The 26208-nt window shown below is 42.5% G+C and overlaps 1 protein-coding gene across 2 annotated transcripts in view; it reads left to right on the plus strand.

Moving 5' to 3' along the window:
- The first annotated feature begins 7994 nt into the window (after positions 1-7994).
- Positions 7995-26208, plus strand: part of HMGXB3 (HMG-box containing 3) — a 43204-nt gene continuing 24990 nt past the window's right edge. The window contains exons 1-8 of one of the 2 annotated variants that reach the window (XM_019734306.3): positions 7995-8504; positions 11081-11219; positions 12569-12743; positions 15887-16384; positions 17483-17581; positions 20375-20506; positions 24338-24484; positions 24581-24756. In XM_019734306.3, coding sequence (XP_019589865.3) covers positions 11083-11219; positions 12569-12743; positions 15887-16384; positions 17483-17581; positions 20375-20506; positions 24338-24484; positions 24581-24756 — 1364 coding nt within the window. In that variant the 5' untranslated portion in view covers positions 7995-8504; positions 11081-11082. Of the gene's footprint in view, positions 8505-11080; positions 11220-12568; positions 12744-15886; positions 16385-17482; positions 17582-20374; positions 20507-24337; positions 24757-26208 lie in introns of both variants that reach the window. The other variant, XM_019734305.3, reaches the window with a different exon arrangement.

Genomic DNA, 26208 nt, shown 5'->3' on the forward strand with positions numbered 1-26208 from the left:
TGGTGGCCAGAGTATGCTACAAAGGTAACTGACCTCCAGTGGCGTAACAGTTCAACTGTTCTGCAGTTAACAGGTCTGCAACTTTGGAGTTACATTATCTGAGCCTATTTGTCCTTTTGTATTATGGTTTTCTGGAAATATTGATAAGTGAAACAGTGCTTGACGTGTAACAGGCAATCAGCAACTCTTAGCTTCCTTCCTTTTTAATTAAAGAGCCTTTCTTAGGAACAGAGCAAAGAAAACTAGTTGAGTTTTAGCTATTGATCAGGCTGGGTGGTTCTGGAACACTGAACCCCAGGATCTGTTAGTGGAAGAAAGGGCTGGTAAGGCAGGTCCCTGTCTTTCGATGGTACTGGTGAAGTTCTAAAATACGACGAATAGTAATAACAATAGCATTTATAGAGCACCTAGTCTGTCAGGTACATGGGTACCTTTTTATTCTCATAACAGCACAAGTGAGGTAGGTGCTTAGTCCCAGAATATTGGCCTATGGAGTAGATTGGTCAACTGGGGCAAACTAAATCCTCAGGTGGGGTTGGAGGCACCAGAGAGGCAGGGAGAAGCCAGAGAGGGCCTGATGAAGACAGCCGACTAAGAACGGATAATATCAACCTGCTTTAGTTTAAAAAACAAAGCATCAAACAAAAAAAGTTAATGTCCAATAGAATCAAAAGTTTATCCAATGTAAACCAGACTGTACAAGCTCTCTTTTGGATATGATTTCCATCTACCTGGATCTAATGTTAAATTTGTCAAGAATATGAGATTTTTTTTTTTTTTTTAAGTTTAAGCACATATTTACTGAATACTACGATATACAGGGCACTTAGACAAAGCCTTTTATACTAAAGTCTTGTGTGTATAAGTGGAGAATCCTGCAATGATGTTCAGTGGAAGGAAAGTTTTAACTCTATATATTAAAATTCTTCATTATCGAAAAACAGGTTATAATCTGGATTGGAATAACATTTGAGACAATGATATTCATGGAAAATTTTTGCAAATCCTTTTAAATAGAAGACAACTCTATCTATCTCCAAGTCATTTTCTAGTAAAATCAATGCTTCCTACGGCTTTAAAAGGTGGCTGTGACAATTACACGTGTGTATCAACTTATACGCAAATGTATAACGTTCATTGAAGTGCCTACGATGTAGCCAGCCCAGTGTTAGGCACCATTAAGAATACAAAGTCTGACTGGTCCCTACTTTTATGGAGCTTACAGTCTAGTTAAAGAGCCACAGAACTTTGGCAAAACACTGAAGTGCTTAATTGAGTGGTAGAAACAGGAAGTGCTGAGGAGTTGAGGGAAAGAAGGGAGGTGAGTCTTCAAGAAAGGTTGGAAGAGAGAGGACTCCAGTTAGTTCTTGAAGAACGGGGTAGACAGCAGGACGAGGCATTCAGGCAAAAGCACACTAACAGACGTGGGTATGGGGTGAAAGAAGACTGGTCTCTTTTGGGGCAGCACTCCCACTGAATTGTGCTGAGCAACCAAGCTGGAAATACAGGTTGTAGTTAACTCAAGAGGGTGCTAAAACTCAGCTGAATAATCTAGTCTAGTTTTTGTAGGCATTTGAAAACTATCACAGACAAGTGGACAGGGGAAATAGCATGATGCCAATAGATCTAACGTGCAAAATGGACATCAGAAAATGAACGCCAGGAGAACAGTGAAGGAAGAAATTAGAAATTGTGTCAGTAATCCTGACACAAGATGATGAAAGTGCTGACAATGAAAGAGAACCACAGGACTTAGCCAGAAGACATTGTTTTCCTCTCCTAAGCGTTAAAATTTTTAAATAAATTGTAATACTTTTAATTCAATTATACTAGTTTGTTAAAAGGAAAAATATCCAAAACAAGCTTTCTAAAACATCCATTTAAATATCTGCTGTTTTTTGTGATTGTTGTTGTTTTGTTCGGTGTGGAAGCAGTACTTTCTATGATTAATCTGCTTTATACATCTGTTTCAATGAAGTAACTACAGAAAGAAAAATAACTGAATTGCTATGGATTTCTGAAAAAGCCACAAAATTAACCTGAAGGGGGAAAAAACTACATTATAATACTAACAGGTATTGTATGTACCTTCTAAAAAGGAAACTGACATTTATCTGACTGGTTAGAAATAGATACTAGGGTTATAAAGAATATTAAGAATGCCTTCTCTATAGGAGAAAAACTTTAATATAAATATGATTATAAATTTATATCATTTTAAATATTTTAAATCAACTCTGCTCTAGCAGAATTCTCTGAAGAACAAATGCAAAGGACTAAAGGTTATTTATGAATAATTTTAGTGAAGACGAATGTAGTATGCCCTCTTCTTAATTACATGGTGCAGGCTGGATTACAGGTATGGGGAGGAACTGTAAATAATCCAAATAGGGAATGATCCAAACACACAGCCATCTCTCTCCAAACTTTCCTCTAACCTGTCTGGAGATAGAGAGGTACACTGGTAAATGTTCTCTCCCATGAATTCTCTGATATTATACTCTGCCTCTAAGTTGATCATACCACGTCTCCTCTTGAACGCACTGTATTTCCCTGTACCCCAACTCCCTGTCAATAAACCTGAAGCGCTACAAGATGTTTGAATAGGCTAGATGGCTCCTGTTAATTCTTTGGCACAGACAAATGTAGCTCTACTGATGACTTGTCTAACTGGCGGGGCAGTCGAGAGAATAGCTAAGAAGGTTCTAAAGTTCCCAAATTAGCAGAAAGGAGTTAACAGCTCTGTAGTAAGAACAGAGGATTTTTTTTCCATGATGAGTATTTAGGTGGTTAGCTGAAGAGGGTAGTGCTGGACTCCAGCTAGCCCAGTGGTTCTCAAAGCATGGACCCTGGACCATGGACCCAGCATCACCTGGGAACTTGCTAGAAATGCAAATTCTTGGGACCCTCCCTAAGACCCACAAAATCAGAAACTCTGGAGGCGGAGCCCAGCAAAGGTTTTAGCAAACCTTCCAAGTGATTCGCTCTGAAGTGAGCTAAAATTTGGAAACCACTGAGCTAGACTTATTGGGGAAAAGTTGGCTCCAAGTCCATAGTGTGCTTGATTTTCTGGTGGTTAATCCAGTAGTTCCCAAACTTTTCTGCCCATTGAAGTCACCTGGGGAGCTTCAAAATCTGTTAATGCTTGTGATCTGTCACCAGAGATTGTGATTTAATTGCTCTGGGATAACGTGTGGGCTTTGGAAAAATTTGAAAGATCCTCAAGTGCTCCTAAGGTGCAGACAAGTTTGGGAGCCACTGGATTAATCAAAAGAGAACACATACTAGTCAAATTTCATTCAAGGAAGCTTCCTGATTATTTCAGAGGACTGGAATGTTATGATAATATTGTTTAAATTTTAAGTTCAATATCCTATCTAAAGAAATCTAAAGATTTAAAGATTCTTGTAAACTACATCTTCCAAAGTAAGAGGCAAAATAAGGTCTACATTATTGTATTTGGAGGAAATCTGTAATTTTGGAATCAACAAGAGTTTGTGTCACTCTTCTCATTAACTATTCATCTATGCCATTTAGCTGTCCAAAAACGGCACCAGGAACACCTATACAAGTGGAAAGGAACCGTCTAAGTTTCTGGACACTTGAGGTGGCGTCTGTGATGGTGATTTTGGGCTGCTGTGGCAAAGATACCTTCCCCTCATCTTCACTTCTGGCTTCATCAGTATTGTCACCAGCCACCATGCCCTGGATAACCTCTGCGTCTATCAGCTCCTGAGAGATGATGAGGTCGTCATCGGCAGTGACAAAGTCCTGGAAATTTACTTCATTTGGGACACAGGTGGCAATAGCCACTGAATGCCACAACTTTTCAATAGTGGTATCTGGTTCACTGGCTGCTGCTTTGTCAGAATCTGTCAGTTCCCTGGGGATGACGCCTGCCTTCCGCCAGCATTTCACCACTGGGGCCTGCTGGACTGACCACCAGGCCACAGCAAGCATGTCACTGGCCTCCCCGATGTCCACTTGTCCTCCCCGATGTCCACTTGTCCTTGATCCTCACTGTTGTTAAGCTAGAGGAGGACCTGTTTTAGAAGGTGGCTCCTGTACAGCACTTTTGTGATGTGAATTATGCAAGATTCGGTGGCTGGAGGGTGGCAGTACAGTTGGAGGGCAGATACCCCACCTGAATCCTTTCCAAGCGTGGAAGCATGTTGTGCATGGAGCAATTGTCAATCAGCAGGAGGATCCGGCTTTCCGCTTGCTTCATCCTGGCATCCATTTGCACCAGCCATTCATTGAACAGATCCTGCGTCATCCATGCCCACGGGTTGGCTCGGTAATCGCAAGGGAGGGAATGGACGTTCCTGAGGCAGTGTGGGTTGGCTGACCTACCAACAATCAATGGTCGCATTTTTTCAGTCCCTGAAGCATTGCAACAAAAGAGTGCTGTCAATCGCTGCTTTGCTTTCTTGCCCCCTCTACAATGGTCCCCTTTTGCAGCCAGTGTGTGCTGGGGAAGCAACTGGACAAACAGTCCCGTCTCGTCAGCATTAAAGATATCTGGGCTGTAGTCAGCAATCAGTTTTATAATTTCTCCTGCATGCCACTCATTAACCTTAGCTATTCCTACACCATTTATTAATGTCACTATCCTCTCCACAGACTGCTTTCAAAGCAATTCTGTGGCGATCCCTAAATCTGTTCAGCCAGCCCACACTTGCTTGAAAATTGTCATAGCCAAGCATGTTGGCCAAGTTTAGTGCTTTTTTGCCGAATGACAGAACCAGTTACAAGAACGTTTTTGGCATGGATTTCTTGAAACCAAGCACAACAGCCTTATCAATATGGTCATAGACAGCATTTCTTATCCTTTTCGGCTGGGGTCCCACAGATGCTTCCCGCACCGTTTCTTCAAATTTGGCACGATCCTTTAAGAATGTAGACAAAGTAGGAGTGATACCCAATTCTTTTGCCACATCACCTTTCCTCTTGCCTGAATCTACAGCTTCTACAACTTTCATTTTTTCCTCCAGGGAGAACTGCCGACGTTTCTTGTTCCCCTTTTGGCCATATCTGCAGAATGAGGGCTGGGTCACAACTACCAGGTCTGTGTCCGCTCCTCCTCATGGTTTGCTTTGTCACAAGTGTGGACAACTAAGAAGACAAAATGGAGTATCTATCAGGAACCAATGATAATGAATTCCTCCTAAACGATGGGCTCAAATTTTTAAAGATCCTACTAGGAAATGATAATATAAACCAAAGTCAAGAGAAGATAGGATTCATGCTACTGAGATTTTGTAGCGATTACTGATATAGATTCATAGAATGTTTGAAATAGAAGAGATCTTACAACAACCTAGTTTACTTACACTTTCTGAGCCTCCGTAAAACTAATAATGTCTGCTCCATCTAATATGAGAATAGATTGAAATAATAGATGGCAAAAGAGCTTTGCAAACAGCAATGCACTGTATAAATTCAAGGGATTATTATCTGACTCATTTTATAGAGAAACTGAGGCCCAGGGAAGGGGCCTACCCAGGTTCATACAGCTCAGTTATCTTGACACTGATTAGTGCTATTTCTGCTATTCCATAGTCCTGCTTGAAATTCCACCAAAATGAGATCTTCAAAGCTCTATCACCATTTAGCTGGAAAGGATGTCCACTGCAGGAAGATGTTTCTGGTAGCCATACATTCATTTAATGAGTATTGACAGGTGCCAAGTGGTAAGGATGCAGTGACGAATAACATAGTCAAGGTCTCTGCCCTGATGAAACATATAATGTGGTGGGGGGAGGTTAACAATAAGTGAACAGATAAATTAGAGTGTGATGCGTGCTATGAATGAAATAAACATCCAGCAGTAGCAGTTTTGGTAATTGCCTGCTTAGACCTGTCAGCATGAGAGTTCTCAAAGGACAAGAGAAGCTGCTGTGATCTTATGCTGTGACTGCCTCTTCCCAAGGACTGTCTTCGACCACGACCTCCATATGTCTATCCATTCAAGGCAGCTTCTATATGCTAGGCACTGTGCTCGATGCCAACCATACAGCGATGAATGAAGCACGGTGCCCACCACTGAGGAGCTTACCAGGGAAGAAGGGAAGAGAAACACTAAAGTGTATGGAATATTATGAGAGGTTATAAAGTATAATACTGTGAACTAGAAAACAGAAGTAGGGATGACCAAGTGGGTGGGGCATGGATGGAAAGTGCACTCTAAAGAGGAAACAATACTAATGTTGGGCCTTAAAGTACAAACAAATGGGAATTCATGAGATGGAAGGAAAGATGTGTAAAGGCAATGATATACTACAAAAAGTAAAATGGCATGGTGAGGAAAAAAATAAGTCTGGAGAAGAAAAAAGGGCCAAATCACAGACAGGCCTAGTAAGGATTTTAGCTTGATCTTGGAACAATAAAAGGCCTTTAGACGTTGATTTTGTTTTTGTTTTTATGTATGACAGGATCAGATGTGTGCTTTAGAAAGAGTCCTGTGGTTGCAAAGTAGAGAACCTAATGGGTCAAGTCCAGTTTCCTAAGAGGTGGCTCTAAATCTAAAGGTAAAAAGCTGGCTGATCTAGTAGGCCATATACAGTTTGGATACATTAATTTGTGTCCAGAGGAAGCTACTGAAGGATTTTAAGCAAAGAGAGAGATGAGTGCTGTGTGAAGAATGGAATTGAAGGTGTCAGAGAAAAAAGAGGGAGACTAGTTAGGAGGCTGCTATAGGAGTCCAGACGGGGGATGATGGCAGCTTGGATTAATAGTGGAGATAGTGGAGTAATAGTGGAGATAGGAAGAAGTAGTCAGTTCGGGGCTATGCTTTTGCAGATATTGCTGATGGACTGGATATGAGGTGCAGGAGGAGTCAGGGATAACTCGCAGATTTCTGTCTTGGGCACTGAGCAATCCTGTGGGTGGTGAAAAAACCATTTACTGAAATGAGAACCAATTATTGAAGAGATACGCATCAATTATTGAGGATTTACTTCGTAAACATAATTTGTTACTTTCCATGCTTAATACACCTTACATGTGGCAGGACTGGAATTCAAACCCGGGTAGGCTCACCATGAAGCCAGTGTTCTTAACACTCTAGAGTGCTATACAGCTTGTGCTGGGAACTGCCAGTATTTAGAAAGGACATAGAAAGAGAATGAAGCAAGAACCAAACCAAAGTCTCATAGGTCAAGCTAAGAAGTTTGAATTTTATTCTAAGTGAAGGAGAAGACACTGGAGAGTTTTAAGTAGGGAGTGACCTAATCAGACTTACAGTGCAAAACGATCCATCTGGCTGTTGTGTGGAGAATAGATTGTAGAGGGACAAGAGTGAAGGTGGGAAGAAATTGCATCAGTCCAGACAGGCTATGATGGTGACTAGGAGAAGGGTGGTGACAGTGGTAGACGGAAAAGTAGGTAGATTCCAAATACATTTGCAAGATAGTAAGCGTCGTGCGGGGACTTGTACAAATGTAGGACAATGTTCCATAGACGGGAAAGGACAATACAATCCTTGTCTGATTCCGGGAGCCTCTCCACATGGTCATTGAGCTCGGTTTGAACCACTGCAGGAATTCACTACCATTACTGTGTGTGGGACGGCGGAAGGGATGGGTTGAGGGTAGATCACTGGGGTGAGGAGGACAGCTTGATGCGGCAACTAAGAAGAACCCTATCCTGAACGAGCGGGGACAGACTGAGGAGGGCTGGGGTCAGGGCTTGAACGCCTTGCTGGGGCTCCCCAGGACCCCACATGCCTCTGAAAGGTGAGGCTGGGCCTCGACCCATCACGCTCGGCACAGCCCCGCCCCAGTTACCTGAGCGCCCTACGTCAATGCCCCGGGGCTGAGCGGCCGGGGCGTCCTACCGCGGACGCCGCACGTTCCTCCTCCTCCCGAAACTTCTGGCCGGAAGCAGTCCGTCTGCCTTTCCAGCCCCTATCTAAGTCTCTAAGCAGTACCTCTGGGCCCGCCCCTCAGCTGGGGCTGGACTATTGCGCGTGCGCAAAGAGTCGCGCGCAGTCACGGGCCGCAGGCCGCTTCCGGTGCAGCGCGAGGGCCGCTGGGACGGGTCTCCCAGGCGATTTGAGGTGTGCTGCTGGTGCTGCTGCTGCTGCTACTACCGAACCACTACCGGTGCCGCGGCTACGCCCGTGTCTCTGCAGTCTTTATCGGGCTCCCCGGGGCTTGACCCCCGGGGCCCTCGGCAGGCGTTGGTGAAGAGCCTGCGGAGCGAACTCGTGGTCCCACACCCGCCCTCCAAGACCCCATATCGCGACTCTAAGGGCGGGGAGCGAGAGGGGCTGTCGCGACTCCGCACCGTGTGTCGCCGGGCGGGGCCGCGGGGCCGGGGCTCCTCCAGCCCCCGGGATGCGCGCGCGAGCCCTCGCCTCCACTTCCTTGTTGCCAGTGTCACGACTGGAGCCGCCTCTCGCCGACAGCGGGGAGCGCAAGTGCGCAGGCCAGCCTCCTTGTCAAGCCCCCGGGCGGGGCGCCTCGGGGAATGTGAGCCGCGCGACTTGCACGCTCCTCCGGGTAAGTCTCTCCCTCGAGCGCCGCGTCGCACCGCGTCGCGACAGCTGGGCGACCTCGAGCTGGGTGCTGCGACTCTCTGAGCCCTGTTACAAAGTAGAAGCAGTGAGCCCTAGTTTCCTCCCGCACTCGGTACCTTGGGGACATCTGAGAGCCATAGAGGGAATGGAACTAGCCCAGAGTCAAACTGTGGCCCATAGCTGAGCCGTCAAAGGCCATCCCTTGAGGTCACAAGGAAGATCTGATGGGACAGTGAAAATGTCTCTCAAATTTCAAGTACTCCCCTTAACGCTGCTTTACAGATGAGAAAACAGACTTTGAGTAAGAAGATTGCTCAAGGTCATAGAGCTCTGCGGGTGCTGTTAAAATGAGTAACTTAAATTAGAACCCTGATCTTCTGCCATCCAGAGCCCTTGGTTTTAATCTTTGTGTTGTCCTGCCCTTTTTTTTTTTTTTTTTTTGCATTGCTGTATTGAGTCCAGGGATCTGAAAGCAATCTTGGACCCAGGCTTAAAACGGGGTAGACTAACAAACAAAAACCCAGGTTAGTCTCTTCCTGCACCTCCCCCCAGGTGGCTGTAATGATTTTGTTTCCTAATTCGTTTTGCTTTGGGTGCTAAAACCTTATATGCCATTCTTTACAGATGCTCTCCTGCAGTTACTGCTTTTCTCTGCAAGACTGTGAAGGGCTGAGAAGTCAATTATTAAGGGCAAAAAAACGCAGTCTTCATATAGCCTTGATTTGAACTCTAGCTTCCGTTAACCCAGTGAAGGCACTGGCGTCTTATTTACCCAGTCAAGTTGTGGGTTATCTTCTCTTCCAGCGTTGCACTGTGACAGAATAGAGGGTGTGTGTGTGTTTATAATGGGAAGGGAAATCATATAGAGATGACACAGAACTGGAAGTAACCTTGGGAATAATGTGTTCTTATCCAGAGTATATCTTTAAAATTATAGGAAATATTTTTTTTGTCTGCATTTTCTGGGGGAGGGTTTTTAGCTTTCACAACATTGTCAAAGAGGTTCTTGCCTCCCAAAAAGATAGGCGCCACTAATTTCAGCCTCTTCATCTTACTTGAGGAACAACTGAAATTTAGGGTGGGAAATAGACTTGCCAGAGGTTACATGGTTAGAGTGTAGGCTTGGATCCAGGTCTTCTGACTCAACATGCAGTGCTCTTTTTCTCATTATACCCCTTCAGGTAGCTTATCGTTTGTGTAGGTCTAATGAGATGCGAGTGGGCTTTGTGATATACAGATCAGTCCTGAGTTTACTACCACAACTCCCTCTCCCTAGAATCCTAGATTCTCTCAAAAACTTGACAAATTTTTAGGAGCAAGCATCTTATTTTCCTCTTATAAAATTCAACTGGTTTCCGAGACCTTTCTCCCACCAAGGATTGAGTCTCGTGAGTAAAACTCCAACTTAGAACGTGGCCACAAGTTAACTCTTCTTGAGCTGGTCATTCAGTTGTTTATACCTTCCTTTTCTCAGGAAAAGCTGTTAGTAGAGTTCCAGTGGCGGAGAGCTAAAATCGGCTTGTCAGATTATTGTTTACACCTGTGCTACCCAATAGGTAGTCACTAGCCATATGTGAGTATTTAATCAAAATTAGTTCAGTTTTTTAATCTCACTAGCCATGTTTCAGGTGATCAGTAGCCATACGTGGCTGCCATATTGGAGAGCACAGATAATAGAACATTTTCATCATTGCAGGAAGTTTATTGAACAGTGCTGGTTTAGACGCTTGCCAGTGGAGATGAGCAGTGTAGTATAATGAAAGAAGGCTCAGAAAGTTGCATTTTTGAATTAAAAATCTGTCATTAAAGTCCCTATTTGGTGTGGTGGCCTTGGGCAGGTCGTTAGGCATCTCAGCCACAGATTATTCATCTCTCATAATGAATCCTTTCTTTGGTCACTTGACTATTCTCAAATAGTTAGGCCTGTGATATCCTTGAGCCTTGCCACTATAAATCTGTGATGAGGTGGGTAAGCGATCTCTTTTTTCATACATGAGGAAATTGAACCTAAAGCAGCAAAAGGACCTGCCCAAAGTCACACAAGCTGGCAGAGTGTAAAGCAATCTCTTGTATATAGGCACTTACTGTATGTTTGAACGAATGACTAAATGAATCAATGAAGTTTGCTTAAGGTGATGAAACATGAGGGAGGGGCCAGAACTTCTGACTCTGGCCAAGTATTCTTTTTAAATGTTACTATATGGAATTCTTGTGATGTGGGACTAATAAATCTTTGAGTTGAAAGAGTACTGTGAGTATCCCATGTGTGAATATAAGCAAAAGGGCTGTCTAAGCTAGTGTTCCTGCATTTGCCTAGTCAAAGGAATCACCTGGGGCATTTGGTAAGCATGCAAATTTCCCTGCGCTTTCGAGTTTCTGATTCAGAAGGGCTGCGGGAACCCTGGGATCTCTATCTAATAAGTACCCCCCAGGTGCTTCTTAGGAACTGCTGAGTTTGGGAAATGACTCAGCCTTAAGGCCCTGACAGAGATAAGGGGTCATCTGCTGTTCCTTTTAGTGTGGATTCTTGCAACATGTTTGTGTTTGATTTTCTTCTAGCCATGGATGCATCATATGATGGTACTGAGGTAACTGTTGTGATGGAGGAAATTGAGGAATCCTACTGTTACACCTCCCCTGGGCCACCCAAGAAGAAGAAAAAGTATAAAATACATGGAGAAAAGGCCAAGAAACCCAGGTCAGCACACATGTTTTGGTATCTGGTATTTATAAACAGTAGCTGCTTGGAGAGCTGTGTTGAGGAGACTAAATTTGCGTCCAGACTCACTGAGAGTGCCATGTCAGTTGCTGAAGTCTCTGGGTGCGCATCGGGGTTAGCGAGAGGGAGATGGGGTTAGCGAGAGGGAGATGGGGTTAGCGAGAGGGAGATGGGGTTAGCGAGAGGGAGATGGGGTTAGCGAGAGGGAGATGGGGTTAGCGAGAGGGAGATGGGGTTAGCGAGAGGGAGATGGGGTTAGCGAGAGGGAGATGGGGTTAGCGAGAGGGAGATGGGGTTAGCGAGAGGGAGATGGGGTTAGCGAGAGGGAGATGGGGTTAGCGAGAGGGAGATGGGGTTAGCGAGAGGGAGATGGGGTTAGCGAGAGGGAGATGGGGTTAGCGAGAGGGAGATGGGGTTAGCGAGAGGGAGATGGGGTGTGGGAAGTGACAGATTGATGCCAGCGTTTGCCATTCCTGGCCAGATCTTGGTCACATTTCCAGGCTGTCAGGAAATTGTACCATACAAATGGTGGACGCTATGTACAGCAAGTCCTCAAATAACATCGATTTTTTTCCAACATCATTTCATTATAACGTTGATGAAATGTTATAGGAACTTAACTCTTGTTTATATTAATTAGCCTATGGTAAAATTGGTTTAATTATACATTGTTTTGCCACAAGTCCAAGAACCTATTGACAATGTTACGTGAAGACTTACTGTACAAAAGAACTGTGTTATTTATTATTACCATTGTGGTTATTTAAATATTTAAAATAGGGCATTAGTGAAAATATTGAATTATAAATAGTACCAATGATATCTACAAAGAATATCCAAATTGTAACCCTGTTCTCCTAACTGTGAACACTGCAGACTTCCTGTGGCTGCCAGGTTTGGGTTCCTCTGCTAGCGCTCCTTGCTTCCCTCTGTTAGCCTTGGGGAGGAGCTGTTGACCCGGGAGATGACCGAGTCTGTGTGGAGGAATAAAGAGTGGGAGTGATCAGCGGGCTGTAGTCAGTCCCCTAAGGAACCTTTCAGACAGGCGCCTGTATCTAGCTTTGCTCATATTGCCAAGCATCCCTGCAGAAAGGGTGGTTCATGGAAAAGAAAACCAGACAAGCCTTTGCTTCCGGGTTTCTGAAGGGAGAAACCTCCGATACATCATCTGGGGGCGTTATTTAAATGTTTCTTTGCTCCAGTTCCTACTTAAATGATTTGAAATGAAAAGCTGAGCTTTATATCTAGGTCTTCACCACCCAAACACTAACATTGTAGCATGTACTGATTGAATGAGGGAAAACTTGAAGAAGTGCTTGCTTCCTCAGGTCGGCTTACCTTCTGTACTATTATGACATCTACCTGAAAGTGCAGCAGGAGCTCCCGCACCTCCCTCAGTCTGAGATCAATAAGAAGATTAGCGAGAGTTGGCGGCTTCTCAGTGTGGCTGAAAGGAGTTACTACTTGGAGAAAGCCAAACTAGAGAAAGAAGGCTTGGATCCTGTAAGTAAAGCTTTTTTTTTCCCCACTAACTTCTCCATTGGCTCAGTGGTGAAGGCTGGGGAGACCAACACCCCTGTTCTCCTGTTTTCTTTTCTTGGGAAAACTTTGAGTTATTTTTCTTTCTTGAGTCTGCTACTGTATTTTTAATTGGCGGATGCCCTGCACTCTCCTGTCCCCTTTGGTGGCAGCAGCACACGGAGCTGGCATTTTCTGAGTTACCTGCAGTGAGTCTTAGATTCCTTTTCTGAGTCTTAGCATATCTTGGAGTCCCTTTATCCTTGTGGGTAGTTAATCTTATTTTCCTTTAATATAGTAGCTTATTTAGGCATTTCTCCTACATCGTGAATTTTCATGTTATAGATGTAATTAATTTGTGCTACTACTGTCAGTTATAACATAATCAGCAATTAGGCTTTGCGTTTAGTGGTAGATACAATTGCTTTGTATATTGTCACATTCTTTTGCCCCCACTGGTGGTTGTGAACTACTCTAGAAGCCAAAATGCAAGGTTAAAGCCAAAGATGATGGAGGAAACTGAAGCTTTGAGTGTATGGATTAAAGAATAAGCAAGGAAACATTTAGGTTTGTGTCTGTCAGCCATTTTGTTATTCTAGTTCACAATAACAAAATGCACTGACAACTAAACAGCGCTGTATTTTTTTAAACTGAAATTCCTGCAGCAAAATAACCTTGTTATTGCCAAGTTGAAATGCTTTAACCTTAACTCCATTTTTCAATTGAAACATTTGTCTCTAACTTTGTTTTTAATAATGTAGAGCAAAAGTTCCTCAGGAATGCAACAATTATGTTATAGCAGAACAGGCTGTATTTTTCCCTTAGTGAAGCCAGTCTGCCACTGCCATTTAGATTTTGTCCTTACTGGCTTGGCATTCCTCTTCCCGGAATAACTCTGTGTTACCTACAGTCTTGGAGATGCCACTGTGTACTCCCTCCTCCGGATGATTTGTTTATAAACTGTGAGTCTGGGGAACAATACTTGTGGGGGAAAGGAGGTGGAGTCTAGAAGTACACATACTTCCTTTGGTTTTCCCGTTATAAAGTCAGCAATGTTTTTGCCCATGATAACAGAAAATTTTACCCAACCCTGGAGTGATACGGTTTTTAAAGCTAGGCACTAACGTAGGTCCTAATTAAGACTTTTTTTAAAAAAATAATAATAATCCTCTGCAATAATTCTTCCTTGTCCATTGTGAATTTATAGCTACCATCATTTTACCACTACCACCAAGAACATGAATAGATTAGCTCTGATACTAACCTTTGAGAATTTGTTTCCTCACTTGTAAAATGGAGATCGTAGTATCTACTCACAGTGTTTAAATAGGTAATGCAAAGCACCTAGCTAAGTTCTTGGCACATACTGACTTAGTCAGTAAATATCACTTTTTAGTAGATTAACTATCCAGTGACCATATAATAAGAAAAGGTGGCATTTAACGAGCATCTGGAATATGCCAGGCGAGGCTTTATGTGCTGTTTGGCCTCTCCCAGATTGCCTGGTGTGAAGATGAGACCCTCCTGCCTGCATTCTTTGGGAGCCCGTCAGAGCCCTTATGGCAGGCTGTCACCTCAGCAGCCCCTCAGGTCTCCTGCCAAGTGGCAGGGCTCATGGTTCCAGTGTTATTCCTCCCAGTCTGTAAGATGAATGTCACTTAGGCCGTCGTGGTTTCTCTGTGCTTGGATCTGTTGATGAAGTCCAGACCATCCTGTGCATTTGCCATCATTTAGCTTTGTTCTCCTAGCCTGTCTGCTTCAAAGGTGACTTGAGAATGCCATTTTCTCCATTATCTCTTCAGTAAAGACTCCAGAAAGGATTTGGTCTGTCTGCTTTCATGTTTCATCTGAGTGCTTCCTTTGTACCCTAAGTAGACTCATCGACTACTTGCTTTTGATTTATTTAAGGATCCTTTTGTAATTGACTTAGTGTTCCTTTTAAAAGATGCTTCTGAAATTATTTCTTGTTCCATTTAACTGTTCATTTTTCTCTTTTCCTTACTGGGTAACTTTTAGTTTAAATTGGAATAAAACCCACAGAAACACTTTGTTTCTTGGTGCCAATGAGCCGTGCAGGATTGTGCTTCTCGTACCTTGTCTCCCTGCATCTTAGTACACCTGGCCTGGTGCCCCAGCTTTGCTGCTTACTAATCTTGTGTTTTAGGAAAGTTGACCTCCCTCAGCTTTGATTCCTTCATTGTCAAATGGGAGTGATAACAGTCCCTAACTTAATAGTGTTGTTTTCAAGGTTAGGAAATTCTTTTCTAAACCTCAAGATCCTAGGTCAGTATTATTTATATTCTTTGCTTCCCAAACCAATCTAATACATTTAGGCCCTTGTCAGATAACCCCTCCCAAATGCACATTTTCTCACGAAGAGACCTTAGTGAACAGCTCCCCAGACCTCCCCACAGGAAGCCTGGCTGTGCCTCACCCCCGGGTGGGGGAGAGCTTGTCAGTGGTAACAGTCCTGAGGGTAAGTGGCTTTGGTGCTGGTATTGTTCGCGCTTCTCTAGATTTACTAAAAAGGCAGCTCGCAGCATGCAGTGTGCTTCGTGACCTGTTCATCTTCTTTGTAAGTCTGGGAGAAACCAGGAATGTCTGAATTCTTGCTGCCTTGAGATCCAACTTGGCCTGTTGACCTGTAATTTAGGCTTTTTGGTTTTTTATTGCACGTTATACATTCTGGAGTTTAAGTCTTCTGTTACTGTGGATCCTCACGTATCAGCTGGAAAGGAACTCATAAATAGCCAGATTCAGCTCCCTCATTTTACAGTTAGGACAGCTAGTCCTAAAAAGGTGAAAGGATTTGCTCCCGACTATGGCACATCTGGGGTTCCCACTCATAGCTTTGGATGCCAAGGTCAGTACCCTTTGCAGAGTCTAATCCACATGATCTGTCTCCTGTGTGAATGAGCGAGGAAGCTACATTGGCTAAAGTGTGATTTAAATGAATATGACATTGCTGTTCCACAGGCTGACCGTATCTAAGTCTTAGGTCAAGAGAATTGAGTCTCTGGTTCTCTTTGCAGGAAAAAAAAAAGAAATCGCCTTAGAAATGTGTATCCATGTGGCCTTACTCCATTTCTCTCTGCTTGTCTCCCCTTTCCTGGCCTCCTCATCTTTAGAACGCGAAGCTCTCTGCACTGTCCGCTGTGGTTCCGGACATCCCAGGTTTCCGCAAGATCCTCCCCCGCTCAGATTACATCATCATCCCCAAGAACAGCCTGCAGGAGGATCGGAGCTGCCCGCAGCTAGAGCTGTGTATGGCCCAGAACCAGGTGTCCCCTAAAGGACCGTCTCTCGTATCCAACACTGCCCTGGAGACAGTGCCCAGCCATGCAGGCATGGCAGAGCAATGCGTGGCAGTGGAGGCCCTCGCTGAGGAGGTGGGAGCCCTTGTCCAGCCAGGTGCTGTACAGGAGATCACGACCTCGGAGATCCTTAGCCAGGATGTGCTCCTGGAGGAAGCTTCCCTGGAGGTCGGGGAGAGCCACCAGCCTTACCAGACAAGCCTGGTAATCGAAGAGACCTTAGTGAACAGCTCCCCAGACCTCCCCACAGGAAGCCTGGCTGTGCCTCACCCCCAGGTGGGGGAGAGCTTGTCAGTGGTAACAGTCATGAGGGTAAGTGGCTTTGCTACTTCTCTGGATTTACTAAAAGGGCAGCTCGCAGCATGCAGTGAGCTCCTGGAGCAGTGGGAATTCAGAGTGCTGCTGATGGGGCCCTTCTCAGAGGACTCAGTCCTCTGGAACCTTGTTGTCCCTGGGCTTGCTCCAGAGTTATTTTCAATTTCTCAGGTACTCTCACCAGCTCCTCTTGTCCAGCATAGGTGGAATTTTCTTCACGTGAGATAGTCCATAATATTTTAGCAAGAGGGATGGAAATAATATTTGGGCTTCTCCGTGAGTTAAAGCCGGGGTCTGTCAGGTTATTAGTATTAGTCAGGATTTTATGTTCCCTGAAGGTTGTTTCAACAAACACATGGCACCTTCAACTCTATGGGAGAATTATTTTCTAATGGTTTTTTTGGGGGAACAGAGTAGGTGGAAAGAAGGAAGTTCTCTTCAAGACCAGTTCAATGACACTAACAACTGAGAAAGAAAAGGGAAGTCTCTCTCCAGAGCTTAAGTATCATGCCCATTTGAGGGGGGAAAGAGTTGCAGTCATCCCACAGCCTGGTCCTGGAAGTGGGGAGTTGCCACCATTCCCTGTATCACCCTGGATAGGATGGCATCCTTAGAGAGGTAGGAGTTCTGAGAGGACCAGTCCCTGTGGCCTGGACAGATGAGAGCAGGTACCCCTGCAAAAGAATCCACGTCAGGCCTAAACCCATTTTATTGTTTGTTGCCTCAGTGCTGTTTATGATAATGAAGCATGCCACTGGCCAAGTTAAGGCAGGTTGACAGGGTGCTAAGAACATTTGACAGGGTCAGAAGGGTTGGGTTCTTTCACTAACTGTTCATGTGATCTTAGGAATCCTAAGTCTGTTAGAACCTCTGTTTTCTCATCTGTAAAATGAAGGTAGCATATTCCCTGTGGTAATGGTTTTTCTCTCTCTATTTGCTCTTAATTGAACTTTTTGTTCTGAGGTAATTGTAGAATCATTTTTTATGATAGGCACATTTTGGTTATTGGACTTGATCTGATCTTCCAGTGTTGGGGGAGGGCCTGGGTGTTTTTCACGTTATGTCAATAAAACGGTTTTCTCCATTTGTGCCCAGGATGCCAGTGAGAGTAGCTCCGGTGCGCCAGCCACACAGTTCATCATGGTGCCGCTTCCTGCCTACTCGGTTGTGGAAAATCCCACCTCCATCAAACTGGTCAGTGTTGGGGAGGTGATGGAGATCAGGGCTCTGTAAGAATTCTCATCCACGTAGTTTTCTAGAAGTCTTAGAACCTTAGGACACTGGGACTGACAAAGTTCTCAAGAGATTGTCTGGTCCCGGTATTCCTAACTGTGAGAGGGATGGGTGGGTCTGTGAATGGAGCTGCACAGGATCCATGAACCCCTCAACTTACATACAAACTTTTCTCCTTGAGAGCATTTTTCTGGTATAGGTTCCGTGGCTTTTATCAAATTTTCAAAAGCGTACGTAATTTAGAAGAATTGAGGGGCCACTGATCTCATTCAGTCCTGTTATTGTACAGATTAGGGAAAAGGCCCAAAGAATTCTTTATGAGATAGTTCCTAAGTACATTGTAGACTTATCTATTTCTGTTTGCAATCCTGTTAGTTTTGTGTCATGTTTTTGATTCTGTTATTCTGTATATAAACATTTGGGGTTGTTATTTCCTTTTGATAAATTGACTCCTTTATCATAATGAAATGACCTTCTTTAGCTCTGTCAATATTCTTTCCTATGAAACCTACTTTGATATTCAGCTTTCTTTTCATTGTTGTTATAAGCAAGGTATATATATTTCCAGCCTTTTAACTTACTTATATCTTTGTATTTAAAGTACTTTTTTTGTAGGCAGCATATAGTTTAGATCTAAGAGTAAGAACCAGCTAACAACCTCTGCCTTTTAATTGTGGTATTTAGGCCATTTATATTTGAAGTAATTATTCATATGGTTAGGTTTAAACCTATCGACTTACTATTTGTTTTCTTTTTGTACTATCTGTTCTGTTACGCTTTCTTTTGAATTAATTGAATGTTTTTATGAGTCCATTTTATCTCCTTTATTGGCTTATTAGCTATTACCTTTGTTTTGGTTGTTTCAGTGGGTTCTTTAAGATTAATACTACACATCCTTAGCTTATCACAGTCTATCTTCTAAAACCCCTCCTATGGATAAACAATACATTTTTAGGTAAGAAGTTGTAGTGTCTTAGAACAGGAACAACCACTGCAACCTGATTCATGAAGAAACTGCTTATTTCTCCTGAGCCTTTGTTCTCCTGGAAATTCCTATTCTTTCATGGTCTGATAAGTGTCAACCAAGCTTTTCTAGAAAAGTAATACTTAAGATTGAAACATTGGCCTTGAACACCAGCATTTTTTTCTAAAGTCATTTCTATAAGCTGCTACATAGGAATATTTCCAGGTTCATGGTTATTTGTTTATAGAACTAACCTAATTTAAGTTTTTACTCTGCTTTCTGAGCGTTTTCAGAATGACTCTTCTGTATGGAGCCACAGTTTGAGAAAAGAGAAAAGATATTTTATGTCCCATTAATTATAGTCTTGCCAAACCTGTAGACTCTTTTATAATTTATTAAGTGACATGTTCCTCATTTCTTACTTCATTTGCTCCTCGGTATATATCCATGAAATAGGAAGAGCAGATGATTTTACAAAGGAGGAAACCCAAGGCCCAAGACTAATGTGACTTATTCCCAGTCATTCAGTGTATCATTGGTAAAGCTGGAACCCTTCTGGTCTTTTTTCCTGGGGCTACACCAGTCCACACTCATCCTGGACCAGCTATCTCTATCATAATCACCTTTTTCCTTAGGATTCCTGAAAGAGGTGGTCTTAGTGGCAACTTGGTGTTTCTTCAAGGGAGGTTTTTGCTTCTTGGCCAGGCTAGGAAAGCTGGGATTAATAGCTGAGTAAACATTTCATAGGTGACAGAACAAATATGACAGGGAAATGTTTTCTTTCCAGCATTAATCTAGAATTGGATCATGGCTTATTTCTATTTGTACCTGAAATGCAATAACCCATTGTAATGCATTCTGTTCAAAGGGAAGTCAGAGATGGTGAGAGCCAGTAGCTGACTATAATCATATGCAAATACACTTGACCTTGAACAGTAGGGGGTTAGGGGTGCCAACCACGTGTGTAGTTGAAAATCTGTGTACAACTTAAACAAGTTCACCCTTAAGCATACTTGGATTCCCAACCAGGGGTCGAAAATAGTAATCTGTTCAGTGTCAAAGGACCTGGTTTCTCCTAGAGTTCTCTCTCATTTTTGTAGTGACCATGGTCAGTCTATTTTTTTTTAAATCTCTGAACCCTAGGTTTTCTGATGTTTAACTAATGAGAATAAAGATGAAGCACATTTTTTGAAGTATTCAGCGCTATGAGGTATAGCTTGGTAAATGGAAAGAATCATGAACCAAGAGTCAGAGAGAGATCTGGTTTCTCGGACTAGCTCTGCCCTTGAGTCACTACAATTTGAGCAAAGCATTTAACCACTCTGAACCTCAGTAGTAGTAATACCTACTTCATAGCTTTGCTGAGAGCGTTAAATGAGATGTTACATAAAGTGTTCAGCTCTGTGGTACCCCACTTAATTGTAACTACTCTCATCACAAGAAAAAGTTGTAATTATGTGTGGTGATCATTCCACAGTATATACAAATACTGATCATTATGTTTGTATCTCAATAAAATAGCAGCTATTACTATCTTTCTTTTTCTGGTACCTTAACTGGGTAACTTTGGACAGCTGTCTTTTCTCATTGGAACTAAGTTTCCCCATTTCTAAAAATTGGACTAGTTGCATCTTAGGACCTTTTTAACTCTGAGCTTTTATAGATAACTGTGAATTGCTTATCCTTCTACAAGCTGGTATCCTCCTGGCATTGTTGTGGTTTTAATGGTCTTTAGGATATGAGAGAGGGCAGACTATGGTGTTGATTCTGACCCATTCTTTTCCTTACAGACCACTACATACACCCGCCGGGGCCATGGAACATGTACCAGCCCAGGGTGCTCCTTTACATATGTCACCAGGCACAAACCACCTAAGTGCCCTACCTGTGGTAACTTCCTAGGAGGAAAGTGGATCCCAAAGGTAAGATCCATTGGTCATTGCTGCTTTGGAAGCTGCACGAAGTAGGTTTCCCATTCCTCTTAAGAACAGATAACTTTAAAAATTAATGTTTATTTTTATTTTCTGACTATTCAAGTAAGTCAGTCAATTTCATTGTCAACTGTTTAAAAAAAACAAAGAATAAAATGTTATCTGTAATCTACGCCATCCAAAGAAAAGCCATTATTAGTTAACATTTTGGTGTTTTTTCCAGTGATTGTATAAGTTCTGTATCTTGCCTTTTTTTCATTTAATGTATCACGCCATTAAATGTTTTCTTCAAAAACATTAATTGCTGCATAATTTCCCTTGAATGACTATTCCATGTTAATTTATTCATTTCCTGTTAGGGTTAAATTTTTAATGATACATTCTGCACACTGCGTAGTTATTCAGATGTATAGTTCACATTGTCTCACTCCTTAGCTCAAAGTCCTTTCAGTCTCCTATAGCTCCTATTAAAAGTGGAGGTCCTTAACCTAACATTCAAGGTCTTTGATAGACTAACTTTCCAAATGTGTACCTCTCTCTTTCTCTCACTAAATAAATGAGCATCAGAACTGTACCCCCGTGAAATTCAGTTCAACACAAGTTTTTTGTCAACTATTTTATGCTTGGCATTGACTATATAAATTATACATACTTACCACATTTTTATTTGAGAATATAAATTATTTAGAATAGTCCAGGATAATTTTAAAGAAGAGATAGTCTTGATGGATCAGTAGAATTTGGGTAGATAGAAAAGGAAAGAGGGCATTGTTTTTGTGATAATGGCTTAGATTATGATTGTGTTTGTCATGTGTTTAACTCAGCATGGTCCAAATTTATTTGTGTAGAGAAAACTTATATAGTAGTGTACTAATGAAGTTTCTCTAGGGCCATTTCCACAGGCCACCTCTTTGAGAAATACTGGGATCGTGACTTTTACCCGGACTGAGTATTGGAGGTCAGGGTTGCACCAATTGCAGGAGGCAGGGTAGTATAATAATTAAGAACACAGTTCTGGATCAGCTTTAGCTTCCTCAGTTCAAACCCCTGCTTCCCAAGTTTTTAGCTATGTAGCTTTGCCTTGGACAAGTCATTTTATGTCTCTGTTCTTGATTTAGGTTTCATTTCATATGTAAATGGAAGTTAACAATAGTACCTACTCCATTAGGGCAGTTGGAGAGGTCAAGTGAGATTATCCATGTGAAGTAGATGGTCCATTCCTGGCATGTATGAAATCCTCAGTGAGGGTTCACTGCTGTCATTAGTGGCATCAGTATAATGATTGTGTCTATTATTACTATTAACACAATCACTTCAAGGGGCAGGAAGGACCTAGTACTAGTATCTCTCAGGAGGTTTTGTCAGGTTTCTTGTGCCCGCCTCTGGTGTGCCTCTGCAGCCATTCAGTTTATTCCCATCCTAATTCTTCTCCCCAAAATGTCCTTTCCCAGCTGCAGTAGGCAGATTGGATACTAGTCAGAACCCTCCTTGGCCCTTCACTCATGCACAGCAGGTCTGTCTGACCTTGCTTCCTGTGCTTTTACGTGCAAGAGTAATTGATCCTGTGTCTTTGACTCCTTCAGACTGTGTTTTTATTTTGGCCTTCTTTTTCATTTTATATATTTTTCCCCCATTTGATTGAAATAACTTTTGAGCCATGTTTCCCTTTCTGAGATCAAACTCATGACATGAAAACAACTTTTTTTCTTAGCTACTTGTCCCCCATCTTGACTTGCTAAATCAATTTTTTTCCCAAAGGTTTTTGCAAGAATTACTATGTAAAGAGTAGATACTATGATTTTAAATCTCATAGGCACAGAATAAGTGAGTGTGAGAAGAAAAAGCGTAACATTTTAGCATTAATGAACTCAGAATAACAGATAAAAGTGACTTTCATTGTCAGCTAGTTCAACTCCAAGTTTCTAGCTGAGGAAAAACAGATTCAAGAGAAATGACTTATGTCCACTCATTATGCCAGCACCTTTTCCGCTAAACCACACTTTTCAGGCATTGCTGTGCTGTTTAGCTGCAGAATCTTAAAATATTTCTTGAGTACTGATTTTTGAAGCAGTATAAATAGTTTCTGAAAGCTCCAGATATGTCCATGCCAGTCAGGAAATGACTCACTTTTTCTTATATTGTTCTAGAGTTCATACTGGCTAAAATTAGCCAAGAAAGTTGCACAGTTCCCAGTGAGTAGGATGGAACAAAAGATGGTATATGAGGCTCTTTAGCTCAGGGCTCCTTCACAGGTAATTGAGGGCTCTCTGAGTGGGCATTGGTAATATTTGCCTTCTATCTTGAAAGAAAGGTGACATCTAAAAAGGGTAGGCTGAGTTAAGGAAATGTGACATCACCAGCTAGAGTTTTTGCTCTGATTGCTTAAATTATCTCGTCTTCCTGCAAAGGATTTTTGTCTAAAATAGCCTACATAAGTGGGCAGTGTTTTGCTCAAAGATCTCATCTCGGGTTTAGTTTAACTTGTCTCTGGTTTTCAGCTGATGTTTCCCTCTTTAGCAGTCAATAAGCCCTGTGTGTTGTTGTTGTTTTTTTTTGGGGGGGGGGTTGGTATTTTCCTCTATATATTTACTCATCCTCATGGGCTACTGGCTTTTAGAATCTGAGGATACTTTACTGGAGATTTCTTAAAGGTCGTCTATACTGGTTCTTAACTAGAGGCAGCATGCTGCCTGGGAGGCTTTGGAAAGGTAAGGGGGTTTTGATGGTCAGTGACTGGGAGATAATACTGACATTTAATGACAGCCATAGATGGGATGGGGGGGTCCTGCACCGTGAAGAATTGGGTCACTCAAAAGGCCATCTTGCTGCTGTTGACAAACGCTGAGAGCCTAACTCTCTCTTATTTCATAATGGGAAAATGAGTGTTCAGATGAAGCTTACCTTGGGTCACTTAAATAATTAGGAGTGAAGCTGAGCCTAGATAGAACCCAGCTTTTGTTTTATGTCTCCTAGTTTAAAGTGCCTTTCACTATACGCATGAAAGAAAAAAACCTCTCTGAGACCTATCCTGGAGACAACCACTATTTAAAAAAGTTTTTTTAAGTGTGTGTATATATAAACGTATGTATGTATACAAGTATGTGTATCTATAAATAATACTATGTTTCCACAGCAGTGCTCATTGGATAAAAGCTAAGGCAACAAAGAATTTTTTTAAGTAGGTCTCAGATAGCAGCTGGTGTTTTAAGTGAGTTTGAATATTTTCCAGCACATAATTAAATATGTGTGAGTTAATTTGACCCATTGAAAAGTTTGGCATATGTGTAAGTCTGCCTTAAGACTCACCTGAAAGAATCTGGGAAAAGTGATAGAATTTTCCCGAACAGAGTTGGAAGCTTTGAGTCTGTCCCTGTGAAATGGTGACCACATTGGAATTAACTGAATCTCATAAAGGGACCACCAAAATAAACAACTTAGGACTTCTAGGCCCAATATGGCAATAGGTCAGCCTCTTTCTAGACATAGAGAAGTAGGCTTTGAACAATCAAAGGTCAAGGTAAAAATGCCAGTGTTTGCTGAAACCTAAAGAAAACCTAAAGCCACAATAAGAAATTTGTTAGGAGAACAGCTTTGTCCTAACTCAAGCATTGAATACTGTAGTGAAAGGGACCTCGAGTCAGAAGACTTAGATTCAGGCCCGTTTTACACATGGGCTGTAAGTTAGCCTCGTTCCGCTCTCTGCGCCTCATCTTCCTTGTCTGTTACCCATACATTATTGTCATGAGGACCAAATGTTTGTGAATGTGTTGTCAGCTGTAAAATGCCATGTACATACAAGGTATTCCTATTTTATTTTTTTAGGAAAAGCCAGCCAAAGTCAAAGTGGAATTGGCTTCTGGTGTCTCCTCGAAAGGCTCCGTGGTTAAAAGAAATCAGCAGCCTGTTACCACTGAGCAAAATTCCTCTAAGGAAAATTCCTCCAAACTGACTCTGGAGAACTCGGAAGCTGTAAGCCAGCTCTTAAGTGTAGCTCCTCCAAGAGAAGTGGGTGAGGAGAATGAGTGGGAAGAAGTGGTCATCTCAGATGCCCATATTTTGGTCAAGGAATCGCCTGGGAATCGTGGTACTGCAGTTACTAAGACGCCGGTGGTCAAGAGTGGGGTGCAGCCTGAGGTCTCTCTGAGGACAGCTGAGAATGACAGTCCTGGACCAGACATACCACCACCAGTCAAAGGGAGCAGCACCTCCAGTCCGCTCCCTGCTCCTAAAAAGCCTACAGGGTAAACCACTGTGGGATTGCATTTAGAGTCGCAGCTTGGGAAATGCCTCCGGGTTGTTTTGTACCATAGCTTTACAGCATTCCTGAGAGGCAGCAGAGCCGTTAATGCTCCTATTTTAGAGATACAGAAACCAAGGCCTAGAGACATGGAATGATTTACCCTTCCTCCTATACTCTGCTGTCCATGCCCTGCTGTCAGGTTCCTTAGACATCTCTTCTGTCATTCTCCCTTAAACAGTTATCAGGGTCTTGCTGGTAGAGGCTGTGGGCAATATTATAAACTAGTATTCAATCCTAATGTTAGATTTGGAAAAAGAAGCCTTCTTAAGTCACCTTAGAAAGATTCCTGTTTTGGTGGTCAGAGAATTCAGTTCTGGTTGCGCCTCTGCCCCGGCTTCCCTTTGACCTTGTGCATAGTCACTTCGTGCCTCTTCAGTTCTCGCCTCTGAACAGTCTTGGGTTGGGTATTGAAACAATCACATCCTCAGTGATTGACCATACAGACTGGAAAAGATTGTGTACCTTGCAGATAGGAGAAGGTCCTTAAATCTAGGCTATTTTCCCCCCTCTTTTCCTCTTTAAAGGCTTAACTGGATTCTCCACGTACCCCCTTCCCAGAGGCAGTTGTGGTCTTGTAACTGAAGGCTCTTACTTGTTATATCAGTGGTGCTCAATGGGGAACAATTTTGCCCCCACAGGATATTGTGGCAATATTTAGAGACATTTTTGGTTGTTAAAACTGGGTTGTGGGGGAGGAGGGGTACTACTGGCATCTAGTGGGTAGAGGCCAGGGATGTGGTAAGTATCCTACAGTGTACAGTATAGCCCCAACAACAAAAATTTTCTAGCTCCAAATGTTAATACTGCCAAGGTTTCGAAATTCTGTTTTATATTATTATAATTAAAAAATTTCTATTGTTAAATAGGAAATACATTCACGTGGTTAAAACTCATAAGGTATAAGGAATATACACTGAAAAAATCTCCCTTCTGTCCCATCTTCAGTCATCTATTTCCATTTCCCAGAGACAATCAATAGTCCCAAATTCCTGTGTTTCTAGGGATAATTCTAAGCATATACATAATGTATATACTTTTTTCTACCTTTTTTTTTACACAAATGGTAGCATAGCATACGTATTTCTACATCTTGTCTTTTTTTAACAGTATACTTGGAGATTGTTCTGTATCCTTAGAGAATGAAGCTTTGTACTTTAGACCTTTTGTTTTGGGCAAGTGAATCACTTTCCCACATGTGTACTGAGCCCTTCTATGGCGCATGCTCTGTGCTCATGGAAACTACAAAGATGAAAAAAACTGTAGACTTTGTTCTCCTGGGTCTCTAAGCTGCCCTCATGTGGGAGACTGATACACTTTAAGTACTTGCTCTAATTAGAGGCAGATTAAATGTTATAACGACAATAGCTGTTGGTGTTCCATACTGTAGGCACTG

This window comes from Rhinolophus sinicus, chromosome 5, assembly GCF_057876585.1.
Source record: "Rhinolophus sinicus isolate RSI-liver-muscle chromosome 5, RSI-T2T, whole genome shotgun sequence".
Classification (NCBI taxonomy): Eukaryota; Metazoa; Chordata; class Mammalia; order Chiroptera; family Rhinolophidae; genus Rhinolophus; species Rhinolophus sinicus.